The sequence below is a fragment of the Brassica napus genome, chromosome A6 (genome assembly GCF_020379485.1).
Source record: "Brassica napus cultivar Da-Ae chromosome A6, Da-Ae, whole genome shotgun sequence".
Taxonomy (NCBI): domain Eukaryota; kingdom Viridiplantae; phylum Streptophyta; class Magnoliopsida; order Brassicales; family Brassicaceae; genus Brassica; species Brassica napus.
In genome coordinates, this window is record NC_063439.1 from 6,678,062 (window position 1) to 6,700,039 (window position 21,978).

A 21,978-nucleotide genomic window follows, 5' to 3' on the forward strand; every position below is an offset into this window, starting at 1 on the left:
AGTATTTGGTAGCATTATTGTATGTTGAATACTCGGTTCAAATGAGAAGGTTTCAGCTTTGGTCACGTGACAGGAAGGATGTATTTGTTAGAAATAATAAGTATTAGCCCAAATTGAATAAATTAAAAAGTCACGGGGTCTTTTTAGAAATAATTTTAGACTGGCTAAGCAAGTGTTCTTCTCTGTTATTTTCGCCGGCGTTTAGCGGCGGAAAGTTCAACCCTTTCCCTACTTGGGCCGTCGGAGAAAAATGAAGAGCGGCAAGTACTCTTGCAACACGAGATCTGAAACCCTAGAATGGATCACCGCCATTATTGATTTCCTCAAACCCTTCTCTTTCCTGATCAATGCTCACGTTGTCAATTTCTTCAAGGTATCCAAAGTTTTGATCTTTCCGGTGGAAACAATCTTAAAAAGTTCGTCTTCTTGATGGGTTTGTTGTTAATTTCAGGATAAGCAATGGGAAGCTGTTGACGAGGACTGGATGAGCTGCCTAAGGAATGAGAAGCTGGAGAATATTCTTCTCATTCCCTCCGGTACTGTTCAGGTAAAGCTGAGAACTTGATTAATAACAAAGGGTCTGGTTTAGTTTGGCTTAAAAGTAGTGATTGATACGCGTCTGTGTGTTAGGATCACTGGCCTGCTTCACTCAAGGACTTTGTTCACACGCTAAGGTCTCTATCGTTTCCTAGAGAGCAAGCTGATTTACAGACGGTATAAACTCTCCCTTGTATTATAGACTCTAGACCTGAATATGTTAAAATCATTTTTCCGCTGTTGGCAGATACTCGGAGATGTGAATGTGACACCGCTTAGCACCGTTCTTTCACAAGGCATGAATCTCAAGAAAAAACATGAGGTACGGTTTCTTTCAATGATGTCTACTTTTTGGTATGGCCTTCAGAAGTTTGCAGCTGTTTCTTTCAGTTGGTGACTAACCCCAATCCAAGTAACTTAAAATTGAAAAGAGAATATCTAATGGTTTGTAGCTGATCAGGTCCAAGTCCAACCATTTGTTACTTCACATGTAAAAAAAATAGAGAAGTATTCTAGTTGTGATAATCACCTAAAGCTCATAACATTTATATAAAATTTCTTGGTGCAAAACCAATGTTTTAGTTCAATCGTTTATTTGGTAAATATGTTTTCATGAATTTCTTGGTAGCAGGTTGAAGTTCTTTCCTCTGTTGTCAGCTCAGTTGTTAACAGTGTTGGAGAATCTACTGTTGTTGATGTCGGTTCTGGCCAGGTATCTGACTTCAATCCCTTTGGTTGTCCAAGGAACTTTTTGCTTGATGAGTTTTTCGCTTTTATATAACTTAAAAGTATATAGTTTTCCATAAGTGTGTTAAACAATGTAACATTGTGAAAATATTATTTCAGGGTTATCTAGCGCAGGTTCTTTCTTTCCAGTATAAGCACTCAGTTATTGCGATTGATTCATCATCTCATCATGGAAATGTAACTGATGCACGAGCAGCACGTATAAGAAAACATTTTGCTTCACAAATGCGTAAATCTGGGTAAGCACATTGTCTATTCATATTAACTTGGAAAGTCACTCATTGTTTTCCTTATTCTTTCCGCACAACACTTGTCTTTTAGACTTAACCTCTTCTCTGTTAGTTCAGGAAACAAGTGCCCAGATGCTCCAACGACGATTACATGCCGTGTATTATCCACAGAGATGTTAAAATCCTTAACCAATGTTCCTCTGGAGGAAAATGACTTGGATTTAGATGCAGGTGCATTGAATGAAGGTCCAAAGAGATCGTGTTCACTTGTGCTTGCTGGCCTCCATGCATGTGGAGATCTATCCGTTACAATGCTAAGGTTAGTTTGAATGCTTTGGTTGTTTCAGTTTGCTGTGCTTAGACCCTAAAACCTGAAACAATCTGCAACTTGATTTCGTCAGGACTTTTATAGAGTGTGAAGAAGTTAAAGCCGTAGTGAGCATTGGCTGCTGTTACAACTTATTATCTGAGAAAACAAGTGAGGATTCGTGTTCCAAATGTGGTTTTCCCATGAGCGCTGGTCTCAAATCTTTAGGATTCTCGCTTGGCAAAAATGCACGTGATCTAGCTTGTCAGGTATTGCATATCTGTTTCTGAATGTTGTAGCGTTGTTGTTTTGTATGTTCTTCTCTGGAATTTATTTATTGGAGACTTGATGTGGTTTGTCAGAGTGCTGAGAGATGGAGCAGCTTGGGAGAAGATGCTGGTCTGCAGAACTTCGAGTTGCACTCTTTTCGTGCTGCTTTCCAAATGGTAAATATAAAGTCTGGTTCTGTTTGCGAATTTTCAGCTATTGTCTCTAACAAAGCAACAACGTATTGACTCTTTGAAGGTTCTTTCAAAACATTATCCAGAGGTTTTAGCGACAAGTCCTTCTATTGGGCGGCAAGGGAAGGCCTTCCGTCGTCAGAAGCAAAGAAAAGCTCTTGAAACTCCATCAAAATTAGAAACAAGCAGGAAAGGTTAGGATTTAGATGGAGTAGATTCTGTAATTAGGCGAGACCAAGATTGGTTTGCTTAATCTCTATAACTAACTGCAGACATCGACAAGAAATCCACGACGCATACAAGTTCTTCTTTTGAGAAGTTTTGCCTGTCAGCATTTTCCCGCCTGAATCTAGAACATCCTCAAGATCTTGACCTGACTGCCACATGGAATGAAGCTAATGCATTCACGGTAAAAGCTATTCCTCAACTCTCTCTCTTTTGTCTCTGATTCTCTCATGCATTTGATGGATGCTTGTCTAAAATATGTAGGAACTGATAGGACCTTACTGGTCTATTAGAGCTGCACTAGGACCAGTGCTTGAGACATTGATCTTGCTTGATAGACTTATGTTTCTCCAAGAACAAGGAGACTCCCTTGAAGTTTCAATGCTTCCCATCTTTGACCCCACCCTCTCACCTAGGAACGTCGCCATCATTGCTAAAAGGCTTTGACCGTAAAGCTTATTGAGCAGTTAAAGAGATTTCACCTGAAGTGTCTAGAGGACTCTGCTTTTTCTCCGTTGTGTGAACACAGTTTTATTTCTTTCTTGTTGTTCGTGATGTACAAGAAACAAACTAGGAAATGTATTAAGGTTTCCTTTGACTTTACCACCGTAATTGCTTTCAAAACTCATGTTTTGACTTTACATATTAAACAAACTCATTCTTAATTAGCAACTCCATTTTTTTATTTGTTATTTCACGTTCATATTACAACTTGCAATTATAAAAAACTGAAATCATCAATTTGAAACCTAAATCTACATGATTCTGTTATAGTACAAACTAAACAGCTATATTAAAATCCTAGTCAATAGATTTGTTCATGGTTTTAAAAGATTAGTGTATTTGTAATTATATTTATCCATTTGACACGCTGTTCATTATTACAACATATACATTGTGTGTGTGAATTACGTGTGGAGGAATATATATTCAACTATTTGAATTAAAAAATGTTAAGCAGTACAAAAGAATATCATGATGCTTTTCTTTTGACAAAAAAAAAAGATGTTTAGATTTTCTTAGGATACATGTTGAAAACAGCATTTATTTGACTATTGTAACCAAGAAGGCTAATAATTGGTTCATCCTTAGTGGACAAAAGACATTCGCCTATACTTCGAAAAGCAAATTCAAAGTGAAATGAAGAATTATGCGCATGAATGAAGCATAAAGCTAAAGACTAATAACCTATGTTACATGGAAACGGAAGCGGGTACGTGGAAGCGGAAGCGTAAGGAAGTGCAGAAACGAGATTTTTTAAAATATTATGAAGCGGGTACGTGTTGGAAGCGTATATCCATATATAAATATATATATATATATTAATTTTAAAAAAATTAGGACTAAAAATTATATGATTTAAATTTGAAATAATGCATTTATTCATTTATAATAATTTTGAAATGATTTTATATTAAAACTGTAAAAATACACATAAATGAAGTTTACAAAAAATATTATATTAATTATTTTTATTACTTGATAAATAATTGACACAATATATTTCAATTTGTGCTATATCTTTAATAAAAAAATCTCAATGCATAAAGATGATTTATAGTATTATTTTTAATATTTGTATATGTATAATTCAATATTCATTTCTATTAATTTTTTTATTTTATATAGATTAAAACTATGGTTTTATATTTTATTGATATACATTACATTTTTTTTTAAAACGGAAGCGTGATTCCAAAACGGAATCGTAAGCTTCCAACAAGTTTTTAAAGAGAATATTTTAGAAACGTTTTGGAAGCGAGATTCCGCGAGCTTCCACAAGGTTCCGATTCCGATTCCGGTTCCGAAGCGGGAAACGGACGTCCGATGAAGCTTCCGTGCAACGTAGCTAATAACAATACAAAATAGTCAAATAGTTAAAACGATTATTAAAAGCCGTTAATCATAACGGAGAGACATTTTTAAAACATGAAGAAAAAAAAAGTTAAAAAAGAGACGGTAGCGTGCTTGGTCGTCTCGGAGCAACGTACAAGAAGATACTGACGTGTGCTTACGAGTGACTCATTGACTTTTACCCAGCCACCATTCGAAGACCAGACCCGTCTTCCTTATTCATTCCTCCCATCTATTAACTCCATTTCAACGAATCCGTAATCTGATATCCACACACGCGGCAAAAGAAGAGACAGCGACTCTGATCGCGTAAAGACACTGCCTTTTTTATACCAACTTAGCAAGTCTTCTACCTGCGATATCTGTCTGAATCTCTCTCTCTCTCTCTCAGGTGGGTTTCTCTCTCTCCATGTCTTGAATTTCGTTTTATCTGCTAATGTTTCTATGTTTTGAGAAAAAAAAAACCAAAATTCAAAGTTGACAGCTTTTTGTTTGCTGCTGCTTTAACTTTTGAGGTTTATGGTCCCCCCACTAGGATGTTTTTTTGTTTTGGGGAGATTCTTATTGAGGAAGTAATTGAAATCGATCTATGTATGGTTTCACTAGCTTGAAATCAAATCTCTTAATTGTGTCTCGTTTTTTTTCCGTTGGTAATGGCAGAAACAGTTGTCAGGTCTCTGTCTTACATTGATGGGTTGCTCCTGGTTCTCACGAAGGGGAGGAGGACCTTCTGAAGTTGATGATGGAGGTACTTAATTAAACCAAGTGGATATGATTACTAGTTTCTGAGCTTTAACTCTTCATAGTCATGTATGTTACTGGCTTCCTCTAATTTTAGTGTGTGTTGTGTCTTTTTTTGCAAAACAGGAATCGCATCGATACAAAACGTAAAGATTTACAAATACAAAGAGATTCGTCAGGCTACAGATGATTTCAATCCCCACAATAAAATTGGTGAAGGAGGGTTTGGTTCTGTGTATAAGGTAAATGATAAAAAAAATCAATTGTTTTGCACTCTTCTTATTCAAAATTATCTAATTCATCTTTTCTAACATTTTTGATGACTTTAGGGCCATCTTAAAGATGGAAAAATCGCAGCTATCAAAGTCCTCTCGGCTGAGTCAAGACAAGGCGTTAAAGAGTTCTTGACTGAGATCAACGTGATATCAGAGATACAGCATGAGAATCTTGTCAAGCTTTATGGTTGCTGCGTGGAGGGGAATCACAGGATTCTCATTTACAACTACCTCGAGAACAATAGCCTTGACAAGACGCTTCTAGGTAACTCTCCTACTTTGTTTAATGTGTCAGCTTATCATTTTCTAACCGAATGAATGTTTTTATTTTCAGCTGGGGGATACACTAGGAGTGGGATACAGTTTGATTGGAGAACTCGAGCCAAGATCTGCATTGGTGTTGCTAAAGGTCTTGCCTTTCTTCACGAAGAAGTAAGGCCGCATATTATCCACAGAGATATCAAGGCGAGCAACATTCTACTTGACAGAGACTTATCCCCCAAGATCTCTGATTTTGGACTCGCGAGGCTTATGCCACCCAACATGACTCATGTCAGCACTCGTGTCGCCGGTACAATGTGAGTTGAGTTCCACATGATTCCTTTTCTTACTCGAGCTTAAAACTTCAGGTCTTAACATGTGTTGTGTGCAGTGGTTATTTAGCGCCGGAGTATGCTGTTAGAGGACAGTTAACGCGTAAAGCAGATATATACAGCTTTGGAGTCCTTCTGATGGAGATAGTCAGTGCAAGAAGCAACAAAAACACTCGGTTACCAACTGAATATCAATATCTCCTAGAAAGAGTAACTCTCTTGCCTTTCTTCTTTTGTAGTTAGACATGTCTAAGCTCTTAACCTTGTCTTACATTCCACAGGCATGGGAACTTTATGAGCGGAATGAGCTCGTGGATCTTGTCGACGCAGGGCTAAACGGAGTCTTCGACGCAGAGGAAGCTTGCCGGTACCTAAAAATCGGTCTTCTGTGCACGCAAGACAGTCCAAAGCTAAGACCAACCATGTCCACGGTGGTGAAGCTGTTGACAGGGGAGAAGGATATAGACACAAGGAAAATAACCAGGCCGGGTTTGATATCTGATTTTATGGACTTGAAAGTGAGAGGACCCGTAGTGGAAACAAAGCCAGATGACGAAGTGAACAGAAACAACTACACGAACCCTTCTTCTTATAATGCATCGTCTAGCTCCGGGACTAGAGACAACTCAAATGTTTACTCATCAGGGGCTTCATCAGCTGCTGCGGTTTCTTCGTTCAGCAGTACTATTTAGAAAAGATAAAAAAAAAGTGATTGATGTTTCTGTCTCTCATCATCATCTTTTCTTCTTTATTGGATGCAAACAGAGGTTTTCTGTTAGATTTTTGAATTGATAGCAACTGTAAGAGAATGAGGTTTTCTGCCTCACTCTTGTTAAGGTTGTCTTCAGTTTTAAACTAAGATTTGAGTGTATGTATATAAGTTTGAATCTGCATTGGTCCTAAAAAAGAAAATATCTGAATAAGTAATGAAAGAGGTAGTTTAGTTAGGAACGGTGTGTTCTCTGTCTGATCGTGTTCTAAAAACTGGAATAGGCCTCGGACAAAGTCCGCTTAATCAACAAATCGGATATGAGCAAAACAACATTTTAAAACCAATTCTTTTGAAAAATTGTTCTAAGAATTTTAGGCCTCCATCTAAAGCATAAATCTTTTATAAGAACATCTCCAAAATAAACTCTATAATTTCAAATATAAAACTTTTTGATCTCCAAAAAGGAATTTCAAAACTTCAAATTTAGAGTAATATGATGTTTCACTTCTCAAAACTCTAAATTTGAAGTTTCATTTTTTATTTGCATCTTGGTCCTTATAATTAATTGCACATCATATTTATAATTCTTAAGTATTTTTTATTTATCGTTTTAATCTTTAATACTTTTGTATACCTTAAATATTTTAAATTTATTTTTATAAATTTAAAATTTACACATAAAATTAAAGAAATTTTTTAAAATAAGATTTATAATATTTTAAAACTAGAATTAGACAACAAGAATATTACAAAAGAAACTTAATAATTTTTTTAAAGATACATGAAGACATAATTATTATACAAATTTGAATATTACAACAATACTAATAGTCTAGTAAATTTGCTCTAGAACTTCTAAAATATTTTCCAAACAAATTTTGTGTAACCGAAGATGAAGCATTGTGGAAATAATTTTATGTAATAATGTGATATTTTCTTGTAGTTTATATTTAATTAATTATTTTATTTATAATTTTATATTTTAGTATAAGATTTTATTAATTAATATTTTTATAGTATTTTTATATATGTGCTAGTTATTTATAAAAGCTTTATAGATTTATATTAATTATGACAAATATAAGGACCATAATATAAATTAAAAATAATTTTAAAATTAAATTTGAAGTTTTATTTTTAGAAAATAACACATTAAAATTTCAAATATATAGTTTTTTTGGAGATGCTTTAAGGCACCTGACTAACAGCTTAGAGATGTTTTAAACATTGGATCTCTATGTTTAGTTAGGTTCAGTGCTTTTGAGTGAGTCTTAACCGAGAGGTTAAACCAAGTCCTGTCCGATTGATTGACATCAGCTCGGTCTGGTCAAAACAGCACGGTTCGGTTGGGATGTGGGGCCCACGAATTTAATGTTCACTTAATCCAAGTCCAAAACGATAAGAAGTAAAGAACAGTAGTATAAAGGTAAAGTATTTTAATGTTGCCTTCGTCTCTAATCTCTGTCTTTATACGCCACTGTTGTATCTGTGTTCCTCTTCTCTCTCTCTCCCCGAAGAACTTTTTTGAATCTTTTAAAAGTTTCCAACTTTTTCTTTTCTTCCATGAGCTCTTTTTGTGGTTTCCTATTTCCCGAGCTTATCTTTACACTAGTAACCCATTTACTTTAACTAAAGTTCATCTCTTTTACTTTTTTTTTCTTCACTCTCTCTCTTCTCACCGAACCTGGGGAGTGCTTGTCGGTGCGCGGTGATGCTCTAACAAAGCTGTTTCACCGGCAAATACTGGCGATTAGTTAGGCTTTATGGATCCGGTTTGAGGATGTGCACTAGACTGATTGTTGTTGGATAAAGTTAGGGTTTTGCGTTTTAGGAAGAGGGGTAGGCAATTGAATTAGCTACCGAACATCTTGTAATGGCCAATAAGCACGAAGGCTATCAATTAATCTGAGGTGTGGAGGTAGAGTTTGGGGTTTGGGGTTTGAGAATCTTTGTTTAGTAATGGAGGATATAGGATTGGTTAAGCAAGGTTGGAAGTGGTTGCAGTCTCAGAAACATTTATGCTCGTGGGTTTGTGCTGCAATGCAATGTTATGGGGGAAGGACGGAAGCTTTCGTGGAGCGTCACTGGCCGCTAGTGTGCAGTGGATGCGGGAAGCTATTAGGGCTGCTTAGTTTGTCGTTTTCTTACTGGAAAGACTGCGTTTTGAGGGGTTTCCAGTCCTGTGCCAAGTTCGGCTCAGCTGCTTTGCTTCTCATCATGTGGAGTTGCTTTCTCAGCCTGACTTCAGTTTCTTGCTTGGTCTATGTCCTCCTCGGTATGGTAAGACCCTCTTAGACCCCTCTGCTCTTAATCGAGTCGTTCTTGATTTTTTTTTATCATTGCAGGGAGCTGCTGGTGCTGTTGTTGTGTACTTAGGTTGCACTCCGGGGATCTTCATTGTAGGACTATTTGGGATTTTGATTATGTGGATGTACGCTAACTTTTGGATCACCGGAACATTATTCATAGTTGCAGGCAAGTGTCAATATACTTCTTTTCTTATTTACTCTTTTGTTTAATTTCTCTCAACTTCTTTTGAATCAGGTTATTTGTTCTCGTTGAATCACGCAAGAGTTGTGGTTCTTATGGCCACGGTTTACGCGATTTACTCTGTCAATGTCAGACTTGGATGGCCTGGAGTTATTCTCTCGATGAATCTTGCCTTCTTGTCCAACGATGTATTTATTCGTCTTCTTCAGTGGTGCGATAGCGTTAGTGAGAAAGCACAGCCGGAGGAGCCGAAGAAGCCTGAAACTGTGCTAGAGGAGGAGTTTCCAGGAGAGTTTGAGTACCCTTCTCCTCCTCCTGTTGAAGAAGTACCAGAGAAGAAGGTTCACGAGAATAAGTCGGCTAATAAGCCGGCGTCTCCGGCAACTGTTGTTAGTGACTTGAAGGAGGTTTCTAGTGTTAAAGTAGTAAGTGTGGAAGAGACGGGTTCAGCTGATGAGATGAAAAGAATACTGGATAGTTTGAATCACTATGAAGCATTGGGGTTCCCTCGGCATAAGAAGATTGATGCTGCGGTGCTTAAGAAGGAGTATAGAAAGAAGGTATGTTGTTTTGAAACTGACTTTTGTATGTTCTCTTGGCTTGTGAGTTAACTTTGTGGTTGTGTTTCTCTGTTCTTAGGCAATGCTTGTTCATCCGGATAAGAATAGGGGAAGTCCTTTGGCAAGTGAATCATTCAAGAAACTTCAATGTGCTTATGAGGTAGTTTTCAGCTTACTTGCGGATTTGGACTGACTTTATTGGTTAACAAATTTAGACTAATTTAGATCAATTTTAACTGATTTAGAACGGTTTAAACTGATTTTAATCATATGCATGAGATATTAAGACCAGCCGCCTATACCGATTTTTAGAACATACTAGGTAGTTTTCAGATTATATGCTGTAATCAGACGCTATTTTCTTTCTATTATGAATATCTAGACATGAAAAGGATGAATTTTCAGGTTCTCTCTGATGCTGTTAAGAGGAGAGATTACGATGAGCAGTTGAAGAAAGAAGAATCTAGGACCAGGACTGTCTGTCAGACATCACATGCTTCTTCGCATCAGGTTTGTTGATACAGTCTGTTCTGAAATTTCTGATGCCTTATGTGTTATTATTCTTTTTTATTCTTATAAAAAGTTGATGAACAGATATTTTTTGAATTTGGTTATTTCAGAATGGTCCAGATTATCGATCAGAAGAGTCAAGGCGCATACATTGTACTAAGTGCGGTAATTCACACATTTGGGTATGTACCAACAGGAGTAAGGCAAAGGCCAGATGGTGTCAGGTTAGCTAACTCACTCCCACTTCTCCTTACAATTGCATGATATCTTTTTCTTTCTCTTTGTTAAATGGTTATTGCTTTTATTAAAATTAATAGGACTGTGGTCAATATCATCAAGCCAAAGATGGTGACGGATGGGTTGAACACAAAGGGACTTTAGTATTTGAGAAAGCACATAAGGTTAGGCTTTCAGTTCTTTTTTTTTTTTTTAATTTTCTTAAATTTTTTTTTTTAGCTTTCAGTTCTTTCTTCCTACTTTGTTTACTAGTAATGGTTGTTTAACTCTTTTGTTGTCTTGTCTCGTAGATTGAAATACCGCGAGCTTTTGTTTGTGCCGAGAGCAAGATCTTTGATGTCTCAGAATGGGCTATATGCCAGGTTGGTGCACTAAGGCATCTCAAGAATCTAATGATGCGTTGTTTTCACTAAAGTGGCTTGGATTAGCTTTAAAACTATTACAGTATGTGAAGATGATGATATGTATATAATTTTTTTTTTTCAATTGAAGGGAATGGCATGTAGACCAAACACACATAGACCAAGTTTCCATGTGAACATGGTTGGTTTGGAAAAGACAACGCAGAGATCAAACTCAAGCAGGTTCCCGTGGGATCTTGATGTGGAGATGATGGACGAGGATGAGGAAGAGTTTGAGCTATGGCTTCAACAAGCCATGGCTTCTGGCCTCTTCTGTGAGACATCAAAACGCAGAAAAAGCTGGAGTCCTTTCAAGTTAACCAAGAAACAATCTCGAAGAACATCAACTTGAGGGAATACCCAAATCAACTTCAAATGGCGAGATCAACAACAATGGGGGTCAATGGCGCTCTATGCCTTGTTCAGTAATTCAGCCATGTGAATATGAAGAAAGACCCTAAAAGGAACAACATCTTAAGGTGCTAATGAAGAAGATACAGACATGGGCAAGCTTGAAACGAACACTTTTAGATCCCTTGTCTGTAAATAGAACCTGTGGAGGTTTGTGTACTATCAAGTTATGTTTTTTATTATCTGAGAGAAACCCAAGAAGACCGGTTAACGATAAACATGAAGTTTTAAAAATTGTGTTTTTCTCATATTAGTAATTTAGATCCATGATCCATTCTCATGGTAATGCTGTCTAAATTAGTTTGATTCTATTTATTTTCTGTTGAAAAGTTCACACATTTAACTGAATCTGTGATTACCAAATTGTTCAACAGTTTGTGTTTTGTCTGACTGTGAACAGTGGTCAATGGTCTGGTTTGGTTTGGTCCAGACCTTGAGAACTTGGAATGTGTGTGTCATACCAGATAAAATAAATCCGGTTTGATGTAAAGTTGATTTTCCCCGGTTATGACCATTAATAACAAGGGTAAATTTGTAAATTAACATCTGATCCGAGTTTTGTTGTCTTCTTCGTGTCCATGCCCTTGTCCTTGTGAGAGAGATCGAACTTTCTCGGGTTTATTTGTGTATCATCGTGTTCAAGGTTAGCGTGTAATACCAGTGAAAGTGATATTTGGAGCTCCATCAATGGCTTCATTGCTAGCTCGCAGGTCGTTCAATGCTCTCCGCGCCCGACATCTCGTATGACTCTTTTTTTTTTTTTTTGCATTTTATGTCCTGAGTGTTGCTATCCATTCCAATCTGCATCTTTTGGTCTATAGATTGGTGGAAATTGGAATTTGTAATTTAACACCAATTGGAACTGGCTACAGATTTTAAAGATTTAGTTTATTGTTATTGTTGATTATCATCAGGAGGCTATATTATTCTATATGTCGTTACTCTTCCTTTAAGATAGAATGGGTGGTGTTGGTGGTAATGTTTTAGCTCAATCTCTGCAAGTACATGTCCTTTAAGTGAGAGCAACCTTTGTTATAGTTAACTTTTAGGTTCTTTAGCTTCTTCTGCTGGGTTATGATAATGATGAGATTCTTCTTGTATAGGTTTTTTCGGGGCAAGCTTTACAGGGACCTCATCTCTCTGCGCTACAATCCCGTGCTATATCGTATGGCACTAACAAAGGTATATATATATTTCTTCTCTTGTTTCAGGCATATATGATTAGACTAATTAATGGTTTGCCTTTATAACTTGCAGATGATGAAGAAGCTGAGAAACTTGCTAAGGAGATCTCCAAGGACTGGAGCACTGGTAAGCTATTTGATCCACGCACACTTTTCTACCTTTCTATGAGTATTGACGGTTCTTAATTTTACAGTCTTTGAGCGGAGCATGAACACCCTATTTCTCACTGAAATGGTCCGGGGTTTGTCTCTGACCCTCAAGTACTTCTTTGATCCAAAAGTTACTGTGAGTGACAGTCTTCCCTGACTTTAGTTATTAGGTTGAAAGAAGAAACATTTTGTGAATTCTGAAGTTTTTGTCCTGTATGCAGATCAATTATCCTTTTGAAAAGGGTCCATTGAGCCCTCGCTTCCGTGGTGAGCACGCTCTTCGAAGGTATCCAACTGGGGAAGAACGCTGCATTGCTTGTAAACTCTGTGAAGCTGTAAGTTTTTAAAAGTCTTATGTTACTCGTACCATAGCATCACAATTCACCTGAAATTTGAGGGATACTGGGTTTTTTTTTCCTTTTCATCAGGTATGTCCAGCTCAAGCAATCACCATAGAGGCAGAGGAGAGGGAAGATGGAAGCCGCAGAACCACTAGGTCTCCACTTAAGCTCCCATTCATTAACCATATGCTTTCTTCTAGATACCATCTTGTCTCTCTGGTTATGTACATTTCATAGTGTAAGTGTAGTGATGGTTTGGAGCTGTACACAGGTATGATATCGACATGACAAAGTGCATCTACTGTGGTTTCTGCCAAGAAGCTTGCCCTGTTGATGCAATCGTCGAAGGACCCAACTTTGAGTTTGCAACCGAGACCCATGAGGTAAACACTAGAATAGATAGAGACATACCATTTGTCCATGATCCTAAAGTTAAGATGGTGTATCTGATTCTTCTTTTTTATGAAAACGCTGCAGGAACTTTTGTATGACAAAGAGAAACTTCTTGAGAATGGAGATCGGTGGGAGACAGAGATTGCCGAGAATCTGAAGTCGGAGAGCCTCTACCGCTGAATGTTTCCGAAGGTCTTTCGCCTGATTTATTGGTTTGAATAAAGATACTGATGTGAAAACTGGGGTTGGTTTTGTTTACGGTTTAAATTGGACCATAAATACCATACCGAACACTTTGGAATATGAAGTTATGATTACATGGAGTTGTTACTCTCTCTAGCCTAGTGTAAAGTACTGCTGTAAAGTAGCTGAAGAAAAGAAACAGAGACAGTCACGACTTCTAAAATCAGCAAAGATGGCTCTTGTTTCTGTTTCAAGCTGTGTTGAACCTCGGTGTTTGTATGTTCGTAGTCGTCCTCCCACAAAGGGCATTTATTAGCCACTATAAAAAAAAACTGCAAGGAGGCCAGTCACGACCTGCCTTGAGGAACAAGCTAATGTACGTGTCCTTGCCGGTTTGAAAATCGAAAGCAGTAGTACTACAATGGACAAAGCTCTAGTAGTATCAAATGGTGCTAATTGGGTGGGTGCCTCTAACCCAAGTAAATTTGCTAGGTTCCTTCAAAAAATAATATACACGTATGTAATGAAAAGAAACCATTAATTAAGGTAAAAATGTTATATATAACCTGTCTTTTTGCTTACTAATTAGTACTACTACTTCCAAAATAAAAATAAAAAAACGGAAAATCCCCAAAAAGGTAAAAGGAGAAAAAGAAAATCCCCAAAATCGCCCTAAAAAATCTTGGAAGAACTCCGACCCCGGCGGAAACCTCTCCGATCTTTCGAAAATTCACCGATCATATCTTCGGCTTCTCCTTCTTGTTTCGCCTCTAGGGTCTGTAATCTCTGACACTTGCTCCTTTGATCCTAATTTTGTCTCCTTATCTTCCTCGCGTGTTTGAGTTCACTCACTCACACGTGCGACACTCGATCATCACCGACTCTCTATTGCCTCTGTTCTACTGCGTTTCGTGGTCTCGATCATCGTAACGATTTTGTTTCCGTGACCTTTCGAGAGAAGAGAGTTTGTTTCTTTGTTTCGAGGTTGTTTTTTTGATATAATTGTGGGGATGTTCGGATGTATTTTGGTTGCTTTCTTGTTGCTCCTCTCGCTATTTTCATCCAATGTTGTTGGTTTTTGCAATGCTTTTTGATCATGTCTAGTCTTAGACTCTTATCATTCGAGTTCAACTGTAGACTAATGTGAACGAATGCAGAATTAAATTGTTGCTTCATCTGGTGCTGGTGCTAGTGGAGGGCCTTCACGTAACATCGCTGGTCCTATGGACCATGATAACCTGAAACTCCGGCAGTACATGCAAAACTTTGTGTAAGTCTTCAACCTTTCACCTATGTTTGTTTACTTCATCTTATATTTGTTTATAGTGGATTGAGTTACTGTTATCTCAATGTGTCGTCGGAACGATCGAACTGATTACTTTCTTGGCTGCGTTACTTTATATCTTCTTTGTTTCTTATGACCTTATATTTTAGTGTTAACTGAACCTCCTTGATCTTCCAGCTTCAACATTCTACTGCAACGGCAACAATCTCCTGTTGATGCTGCGTCAAAGGCAAAGTGTATGGAGGTTGCTAGACGCTTGGAGGAAGGGCTGTATAAGATTGCTAACTCAAAGGTATCTCAATATATCTGCCGTGTCTAAAGTTGGTAGTTAGCGTTTATGATTCGGTTTACTTGTGAAATTCCAACAAGATTGAGTGATGCTTTTTGACATCTAGATGCAGCCTATTGATTCATGTCCTTACTTGAAATATTTGTTTTCGTTTGTGGTACGTTCCAACTTATACTACAGGAGGATTACGTGAACCGGTCAACCCTTGAGTCTCGGATTATGGCCCTAATGAAAAGCAGATACATGAGTAACTACAATCAGTTACTTGCTGATTCCTCTTCGGTTGGAGCGATGATACCTACTCCAGGATTATCACACGCAGCGGGTAATCCTAGTTCGATGGTTACAACCTCTGCTGATGCTACAGTAGCTGGAAACAACAACAGCACAAGTACAGCTGTGAACACTGGAAACCTTCTAGCTGCTGGTGGCATGCATGAAGGTTCTTTTTCCCGTTATAAAATGCTCATAGATCCTTTTCATCTCATGTGTCCCTGACACCTTAGCAATTTGTTTGCAGGCAATGTCTCTACTGGATACCAACATTCATCGAGAAACTTTTCTCTTGGTTCCGGAGGGAACCTGGCATCCTTGGGTTCTCAAAGAAGTACTGCCCAGATGATTCCTATACCTGGGTTCGCTAGCAATGGTACTGATAACAACAGTGATGGATTTTCTGCTGAGATCACGATGGTACTTCAGTCTCAGCAACAGCAGCAAAGGCAGGATATTGGTGGTCAAAATATTCAAATGTTTTCAAACCAAATGACTGCTGGCCGTAGACCTGACATGCAACCAAAACCGGCTGGTGTGTCCAATATCTCTGTAAATGATGGTGTTGGAGTGAACGAAAAAAGTGTAGAGCCAGGTACCCTAATCCTTGTATAACATCCCTGTATAACATCCCTGTCACGAAAGCTGCGTAATTTTCTCATTTTTTGTCTTGATAATCTGATTTAATATGTATACTGTATGTTTCTTTCCTGAGGTTTTGCGCTTGTGATACTTGTAATATCTAAAGCATGTGATTTCATATTTCAGGGGAAGGTTATAGAACAAAAAACCCTGACACCTTTGGATTAGGAATCCGACAGATTCAGCAAATGTTACGCCCTCAGAATATAGGTTCTGATCCTAAGAACAGTTTTAGAAATCTTGCTGTTGGAGTAGAATTAGAACCCAGTCCACGGGGTCAATGGCCTTCCCAGTCTCAGGAAAACACTCAAAATTCTAATGGTATGTCAAGTGAACAGAAGGCTGAGGAGGGTTTCCGTCGAAGAAGTACCGGAATAGATGAAGCTCAACCTAATAATTTGACCGAAGGGTCTGTTATTGATCAAAATCATACTTCTACCATATCCGAATCCCATAGTCTGCAAAATTCTATTGCATATCAACAGAGATGGCTCTTGTTTCTACTTCATGCACAGTCCTGCAAACCGCCAGTAGGGAAGTGCACAGAGCGAAATTGCGTTACTGTTCAGAAACTATGGAGTCACATGGACAGTTGTGTAAAACCTCGGTGTTTGTATTCGCGTTGTGGTATCACAAAGTCATTGATTATCCACTTTAAAACCTGCAAGAATATTCGGTGCCGCCTCTGTGTACCAGTGAGAAGAACCTACAATCAGCAACAAGCTAATGCGCGTCTCCAGGCCCGTTCACAAAACAAAAGCATCGCGGTGAACAGAGATGTAGTATCAAATGATTCACTGTGCGCTACTGCTGGAGCTGTTTCTAGTGCCCCTGGCTGTGCTGACACTTTAGATAATTTGCAAGCTTCATCAAAACGGTTGAAAGTGGAGCCGTCTTTTCAACCAGTGGTCTCTGATACTGAAAGTTGTAAAAGCTCCACTGTTTCAAAAACAGAAACAGAATTATCTCAGGATGCTGAAAGAGAGGATCATAGGCACAGCGATGCACATGCGGTATTGAAGTCGGAGAACGTGGAAGTGATAGAAGAAATTTCTGATATTTCTGTTCAAGCTGGATTCGGCATCAAAGAGAAACAGCATGAAGCTTTTGAAAATGATCCCAAGCATAGGCCTGTCAGTGAACCAGGTCAACATGATCTATCTGGTGCCTCGCCAAAGCAAGAAAACATAAAAATGGAGCAAGAGACGAAGAAAGAAGTTCTGGTGGAGTCTGCTTATGTTGTTGCATCAAAATCTGGAAACCCAAAGATAAAGGGTGTTTCTTTGACTGAATTTTTCACTCCCGAACAAGTGAGAGAACATATTCGTGGTCTTCGTCAGTGGATTGGCCAGGTGTGCAACTTTATTTACTTCGAAAGTTTAGAGAAAATCAAGTTTTATTCGTTGATTTTTCTTTGTTTACTCTTCGTGGCATTGGTTATACAGTTGTTATTTGTTCAGGATGAATTTTTAAGAGCGCAACTGAGATGCTCCGTTAAACAGTTCTCTCCACATTATCTGAAAGTATGTGCTCGCTGATGAATAACTTGTCATATAATTTCTATTTGTCTACAGAATAAAGTCAATGCAGAAAAGAATCAGGCCATGGAGAATTCGATGAGTGAGAATTCCTGCCAGTTATGTGCGGTGGAGAAGCTTACGTTCGAGCCACCACCGATTTATTGTACTCCTTGTGGTGCTCGTATCAAAAGAAATGCGATGTACTATACAGTTGTATCTGGTGAACATCGGCATTACTTTTGTATTCCCTGTTATAATGGATCCCGAGGAGACACTATACTCGCTGAAGGGACTTCGATGCCGAAGGCAAGACTCGAGAAAAAGACAAACGATGAAGAGACTGAAGAATGGGTAAGCTATCCACTCGGTAAATTTTTATAGTCATGTACCTCTCACCTTGTAGGTTTTCTTAGTTTTTTTATTGCGTTACATATTTTTTGCAGTGGGTCCAGTGTGATAAATGTGAGGCCTGGCAGCATCAAATATGTGCTCTATTTAATGGGAGAAGGAATGATGGGGGGCAAGCTGAGTACACCTGCCCGAATTGCTATATACTTGAGGTAGAGCACAATGAGAGAAAGCCTTTGCTTCAAAGCGCTGTTCTTGGAGCGAAAGACCTGCCAAAAACGATTCTCAGTGACCATATAGAGCAGCGGTTGTTTCAAAGGCTGGAGCAGGAAAGGACTGAGAGAGCCAGGGCTCAAGGAAAAATTTGTGATGAGGTAATCTCGCGGTTGACTTGTACAAGGTTTAAGGTTTCATGTGATTTTGCATCTCTGAGTCTTATCTTCAATTAAATTGTGCTTCTCTGGAAACGATGGATTGAAGTTTACTGTTTTGTCACCCTTTTTTTTTCCTTTTCTTTCTCCCACTGACAGATTCCTACTGCTGAATCCCTTGTTGTTAGAGTTGTTCTATCCGTTGACAAGAAGCTGGAAGTCAAATCTCGATTTCTTGAAATTTTTAGGGAGGATAATTTCCCCACAGAATTTCCATACAAGTCCAAGGTAAGAATGATTCACGCACACCACTGTTGTATTTACTTCACATTCACATTTTCATGATACTGTTCTTCAAACAGTAAATTTTATTTTGCCAGGTGGTTCTATTATTCCAAAAGATTGAAGGTGTAGAAGTTTGCTTGTTCGGGATGTATGTCCAAGAATTTGGATCCGAATGTTCATCTCCTAATCATCGTCGTGTGTATCTCTCGTATCTGGATTCTGTGAAATACTTTAGACCTGCGATTAAATGTGCTTATGGAGAGGCTCTGCGCACTTTTGTATACCAAGAAATTCTAGTAAGTCCAGGTTTTAACCAAGACTTGTGTCTTTACATTGCATGGAGAATTCAAGGGTATGCATTGATGCTTTTTTCAGATTGGTTACCTGGATTACTGCAAAATGCGTGGTTTCACAAGCTGCTATATATGGGCTTGTCCACCACTGAAGGGTGATGACTATATCCTATATTGCCATCCAGAAATTCAGAAAACGCCAAAGTCTGATAAACTACGGGGGTGGTCAGTCCAATTGCATTTGGTTATTTTCTTCATAAAATTTTCGAATGATAAAATCTTTTACATCCTCCATTTGCTCCTGGTATAGGTACTTAGCAATGTTGAGAAAAGCTGCAAAGGAAGGGATTGTAGTGGGAACTACAAATCTGTATGACCATTTTTTCTTGCAAATTGGTGAATGTAGAGCTAAGGTTACGGCAGCTAGGCTCCCGTATTTCGATGGTGACTATTGGCCAGGTGCAGCAGAGGATATCATACAACAAATGTGTCATGAAGATGATGGTGGAAAGGGAAATAAGAAAAGAATTCTGAAGAAACCCATTACAAAAAGGGCTCTAAAAGGATCCGGCCAGTCGGATCTGTCTAGGGATATGTCTATAGATCAGCTGCTAATGCATAAAGTAATCGTTTCTTTCTAGCACCCTTCCTCTCTTGCATATGAGTTTCAGTAGTTCGGCTCTTTTGTCTAGCTTGGTTTTGTGTTTACTTGTTAATGTTGTTTATGTACGTTTTTAGCTTGGTGAGACCATTCGCCCCATGAAGGAGGATTTTATCATGGTTCACTTGCAGCCTTGTTGCACGCATTGCTGTACACTGATGGTAACTGGAAATCGTTGGGTCTGCAGCCAGTGCAAAGACTTCCAGTTATGTGACGGGTAAGAATTGTCCTGCCTCTTTTGCTAGTTAATTCTTTTTTTTCTCTTTCCCGCGCTTTTGTTGGTATAACTTGGAAGCTGTTGTTTTTATCTTCTTGGAAGAGAGAGACCTATTGCTAAACCCATGCGTGTATTTTACCTGATAGAGTGATTCTATCTCTGATACGTTATTCAACCTTTCAGGTGCTATGAGGCTGAACTGAAACGATGGGGCAAAGAAAGGCATCCTGTTAATCAAAAGAATCAACATACACTGTATCATGTAAGTTACATTGACTTGTGATACACGTTACGGTTTAACATACAGTCGACGAAAGAACCTGAGTGTTGTGTCTATTTCCTTTCTTTATTGTAGTATTAAGGTTTTGGTGTGTATTTTATCCGTAGTTAAGGATAAAAGTACTTTTGGTTAGGTTTTAGTTTAGTTTAACTTAAACACTATAATGTCTCCTATATCATGTTCCGACAATTAACCTTATTCTCTAAGAGCCACTAGGGTTAAAACGGTTGCTTAGTTTAGTCTTTAGTTTGTTTGTTTTTTGTCGAGTTAGCAACAGCTCCTATTACGAGAACAAAAGCATAGTTGCAAAGCTCGTATCATATAGTTTTGGAATTTGAGAAGAGGTTCTCTCGTCTAGTCTCATGTGTCTCTGTATTTTATATTATATCATGAGATTATTTATTGTTTGTGTATTTTGTAGGTTGAGATCACCGATATTCCTGCAGACACCACGGATAGAGATGCGATACTTGAAAGTGAATTTTTTGATACGAGGCAAGCATTCCTGAGTCTTTGTCAAGGGAACCATTATCAGTATGATACACTGAGGCGGGCAAAACATTCCTCAATGATGGTGCTTTATCATTTGCACAATCCAACTGCTCCTGCTTTTGTCGCAACATGTAACGCATGTCACCTCGATATCGAAAGTGGTCAAGGTTGGCGTTGTGAAGTTTGCCCGGACTACGATGTATGCAATGCTTGTTACAGTAGAGAAGGCTGTGTTAATCATCCTCACAAGTTGACAAATCGTCCGTCACTAGGTGATCAGAATGCTCAGAATAAAGAAGCTAGGCAATTGCGAGTCTTGCAGGTATTAAAAGATATTCTCTCCTTTCGAAAAAGCTGCACCTTCTTCTTTTGCTCTAGGCTGCTTATTAGGTAGATATATACTGTTTAGCTCCCGAAACTTCTATGAAGTAACGTTTTCATTGTTTAATTTTCGCAGTTCACGATAATGCGCGATCTTCTGGTGCATGCGATACAATGCCGTCTTGCTAAAGATTGTCAATATCCCAACTGCCGCTATGTGAATAGGCTATTTCAACATGCCGTCCATTGCAAAATACGTGTTGGAGGAGGCTGTGATCGGTGCAAGAAAATGGTGCATCTCTTGCAAAGCCACGCTCGGGCCTGCAATGAATCAAATTGCGATGTAGTTCGATGCGGGTAATCTCTTTTAACTTCTATCCCTGTCTAACACTTTTGCAATTAATTTCTTTGTGGGATCTCGATTATTCACTAGTTACCCTTTGTTTTATCCGAGTCTTCGTGCTGTAAAGCTTTTAAAAGGAATGGTTTGTATAGTTTGTATTGATCATTGTGAATCTCCCTATTCAGGGAGCTGAAGGAACATCTGAGAAGGATACAGCAGCGATCAGAATCACGGCGCAGGGCAGCCGTCATGGAGATGGTGCGACAGAGAGCCGCAGAAGTCGCTGGGACCTCCGGTTGATTCAGTTGCATATATTTATTTGATTTAGGATATATAAACAAAAGCGAAAATCTAATTTTCCTTCCGAAAGGTAATTCACTTGAAGAAGAAGACAACGATGTGAATATTACCAGCTAGTGAAGAAGCATGGATTCAAACCCAATAACGGTTTAACAGATAGATTCGTATTTTTTTTTGTCACAAGTCATGGAGTGATGATGATGGTGGTGATTAACTTGGGGCACAAGCTCTCGGGTGCCCATTTTTAGTAGAAGGATCTTATGCTCTGGTTGTTAGGTTTCAAGACTCTTTAGTTCAGTTCAGTAGCTTGATCTGGATGGTGATTCAATGACACTATAACTTCTCTGTTTTTGCTTACCATAACTTCTTCTAGTCAAGTAAGATGAAGAGAGTGTATATGGGGGGAGACGTCTGTTAACATTTTTGAATTCACTGTGTTAATAACATTCTCACATCCTTAATTGGAATAGGTTTTGGTTTTAACAAGGTAATCGCTCTCACGACATTCTACGGATT

At 38.4% G+C, this 21,978-nt stretch overlaps 5 protein-coding genes across 9 annotated transcripts; all 5 read left to right on the forward strand.

Annotated features, from left to right (window-relative positions):
* Positions 1-141: 141 nt before the first annotated feature.
* Positions 142-3,172, forward strand: LOC106346755 (probable methyltransferase-like protein 25). The gene is made up of 12 exons (XM_013786178.3): positions 142-373; positions 452-547; positions 631-714; positions 785-859; positions 1,169-1,249; positions 1,384-1,523; positions 1,627-1,833; positions 1,916-2,090; positions 2,184-2,267; positions 2,347-2,476; positions 2,555-2,691; positions 2,772-3,172. The coding sequence occupies exons 1-12, from the start codon at positions 251-253 to the stop codon at positions 2,952-2,954; spliced, it is 1,515 nt and encodes a 504-aa protein (XP_013641632.1). The 5' UTR covers positions 142-250; the 3' UTR covers positions 2,955-3,172.
* A 1,261-nt stretch (positions 3,173-4,433) lies between these two features.
* On the forward strand, positions 4,434-6,917 carry LOC106346754 (cold-responsive protein kinase 1). 2 transcript variants are annotated; one of them, XM_013786177.3, is made up of 7 exons: positions 4,434-4,752; positions 5,028-5,109; positions 5,229-5,344; positions 5,432-5,642; positions 5,712-5,955; positions 6,030-6,180; positions 6,252-6,917. In XM_013786177.3, exons 2-7 carry the CDS (start codon positions 5,052-5,054, stop codon positions 6,660-6,662), a joined length of 1,191 nt encoding a protein of 396 aa, XP_013641631.1. In that variant the 5' UTR covers positions 4,434-4,752; positions 5,028-5,051; the 3' UTR covers positions 6,663-6,917. The 2 variants fall into 2 exon arrangements, with proteins under 2 accessions (XP_013641631.1, XP_013641629.1); XM_013786175.3 differs by having other exon boundaries at positions 4,435-4,752; positions 5,022-5,109.
* A 1,220-nt stretch (positions 6,918-8,137) lies between these two features.
* Positions 8,138-11,571, forward strand: LOC106346753. Its single transcript, XM_013786174.3, has 9 exons — positions 8,138-8,962; positions 9,028-9,157; positions 9,227-9,732; positions 9,812-9,892; positions 10,138-10,242; positions 10,353-10,466; positions 10,560-10,643; positions 10,770-10,841; positions 10,972-11,571. The coding sequence occupies exons 1-9, from the start codon at positions 8,642-8,644 to the stop codon at positions 11,230-11,232; spliced, it is 1,674 nt and encodes a 557-aa protein (XP_013641628.2). The 5' UTR covers positions 8,138-8,641; the 3' UTR covers positions 11,233-11,571.
* A 257-nt stretch (positions 11,572-11,828) lies between these two features.
* LOC106346752 (NADH dehydrogenase [ubiquinone] iron-sulfur protein 8-B, mitochondrial) lies at positions 11,829-13,694 on the forward strand. Its single transcript, XM_013786173.3, has 8 exons — positions 11,829-12,032; positions 12,395-12,473; positions 12,549-12,602; positions 12,670-12,761; positions 12,847-12,960; positions 13,054-13,121; positions 13,238-13,349; positions 13,444-13,694. The coding sequence occupies exons 1-8, from the start codon at positions 11,979-11,981 to the stop codon at positions 13,537-13,539; spliced, it is 669 nt and encodes a 222-aa protein (XP_013641627.1). The 5' UTR covers positions 11,829-11,978; the 3' UTR covers positions 13,540-13,694.
* Positions 13,695-14,126: 432 nt separating this feature from the next.
* Positions 14,127-21,948, forward strand: LOC106346750 (histone acetyltransferase HAC12). Of its 4 annotated transcripts, none has more exons than XM_013786171.3 (17): positions 14,127-14,317; positions 14,700-14,812; positions 15,005-15,119; positions 15,297-15,558; positions 15,637-15,984; positions 16,158-17,383; positions 17,606-17,902; positions 17,995-18,273; positions 18,430-18,558; positions 18,651-18,851; positions 18,931-19,073; positions 19,159-19,471; positions 19,587-19,726; positions 19,910-19,988; positions 20,428-20,820; positions 20,956-21,176; positions 21,348-21,948. In XM_013786171.3, the coding sequence occupies exons 2-17, from the start codon at positions 14,766-14,768 to the stop codon at positions 21,460-21,462; spliced, it is 4,308 nt and encodes a 1,435-aa protein (XP_013641625.1). In that variant the 5' UTR covers positions 14,127-14,317; positions 14,700-14,765; the 3' UTR covers positions 21,463-21,948. The 4 variants fall into 4 exon arrangements, 3 of the variants coding, with proteins under 3 accessions (XP_013641625.1, XP_013641626.1, XP_048638334.1); XM_013786172.3 differs by having other exon boundaries at positions 14,136-14,526; XR_007340253.1 differs by lacking the exon at positions 14,127-14,317 and having other exon boundaries at positions 14,682-14,812; positions 21,348-21,673; positions 21,704-21,948.
* Positions 21,949-21,978: the final 30 nt, after the last annotated feature.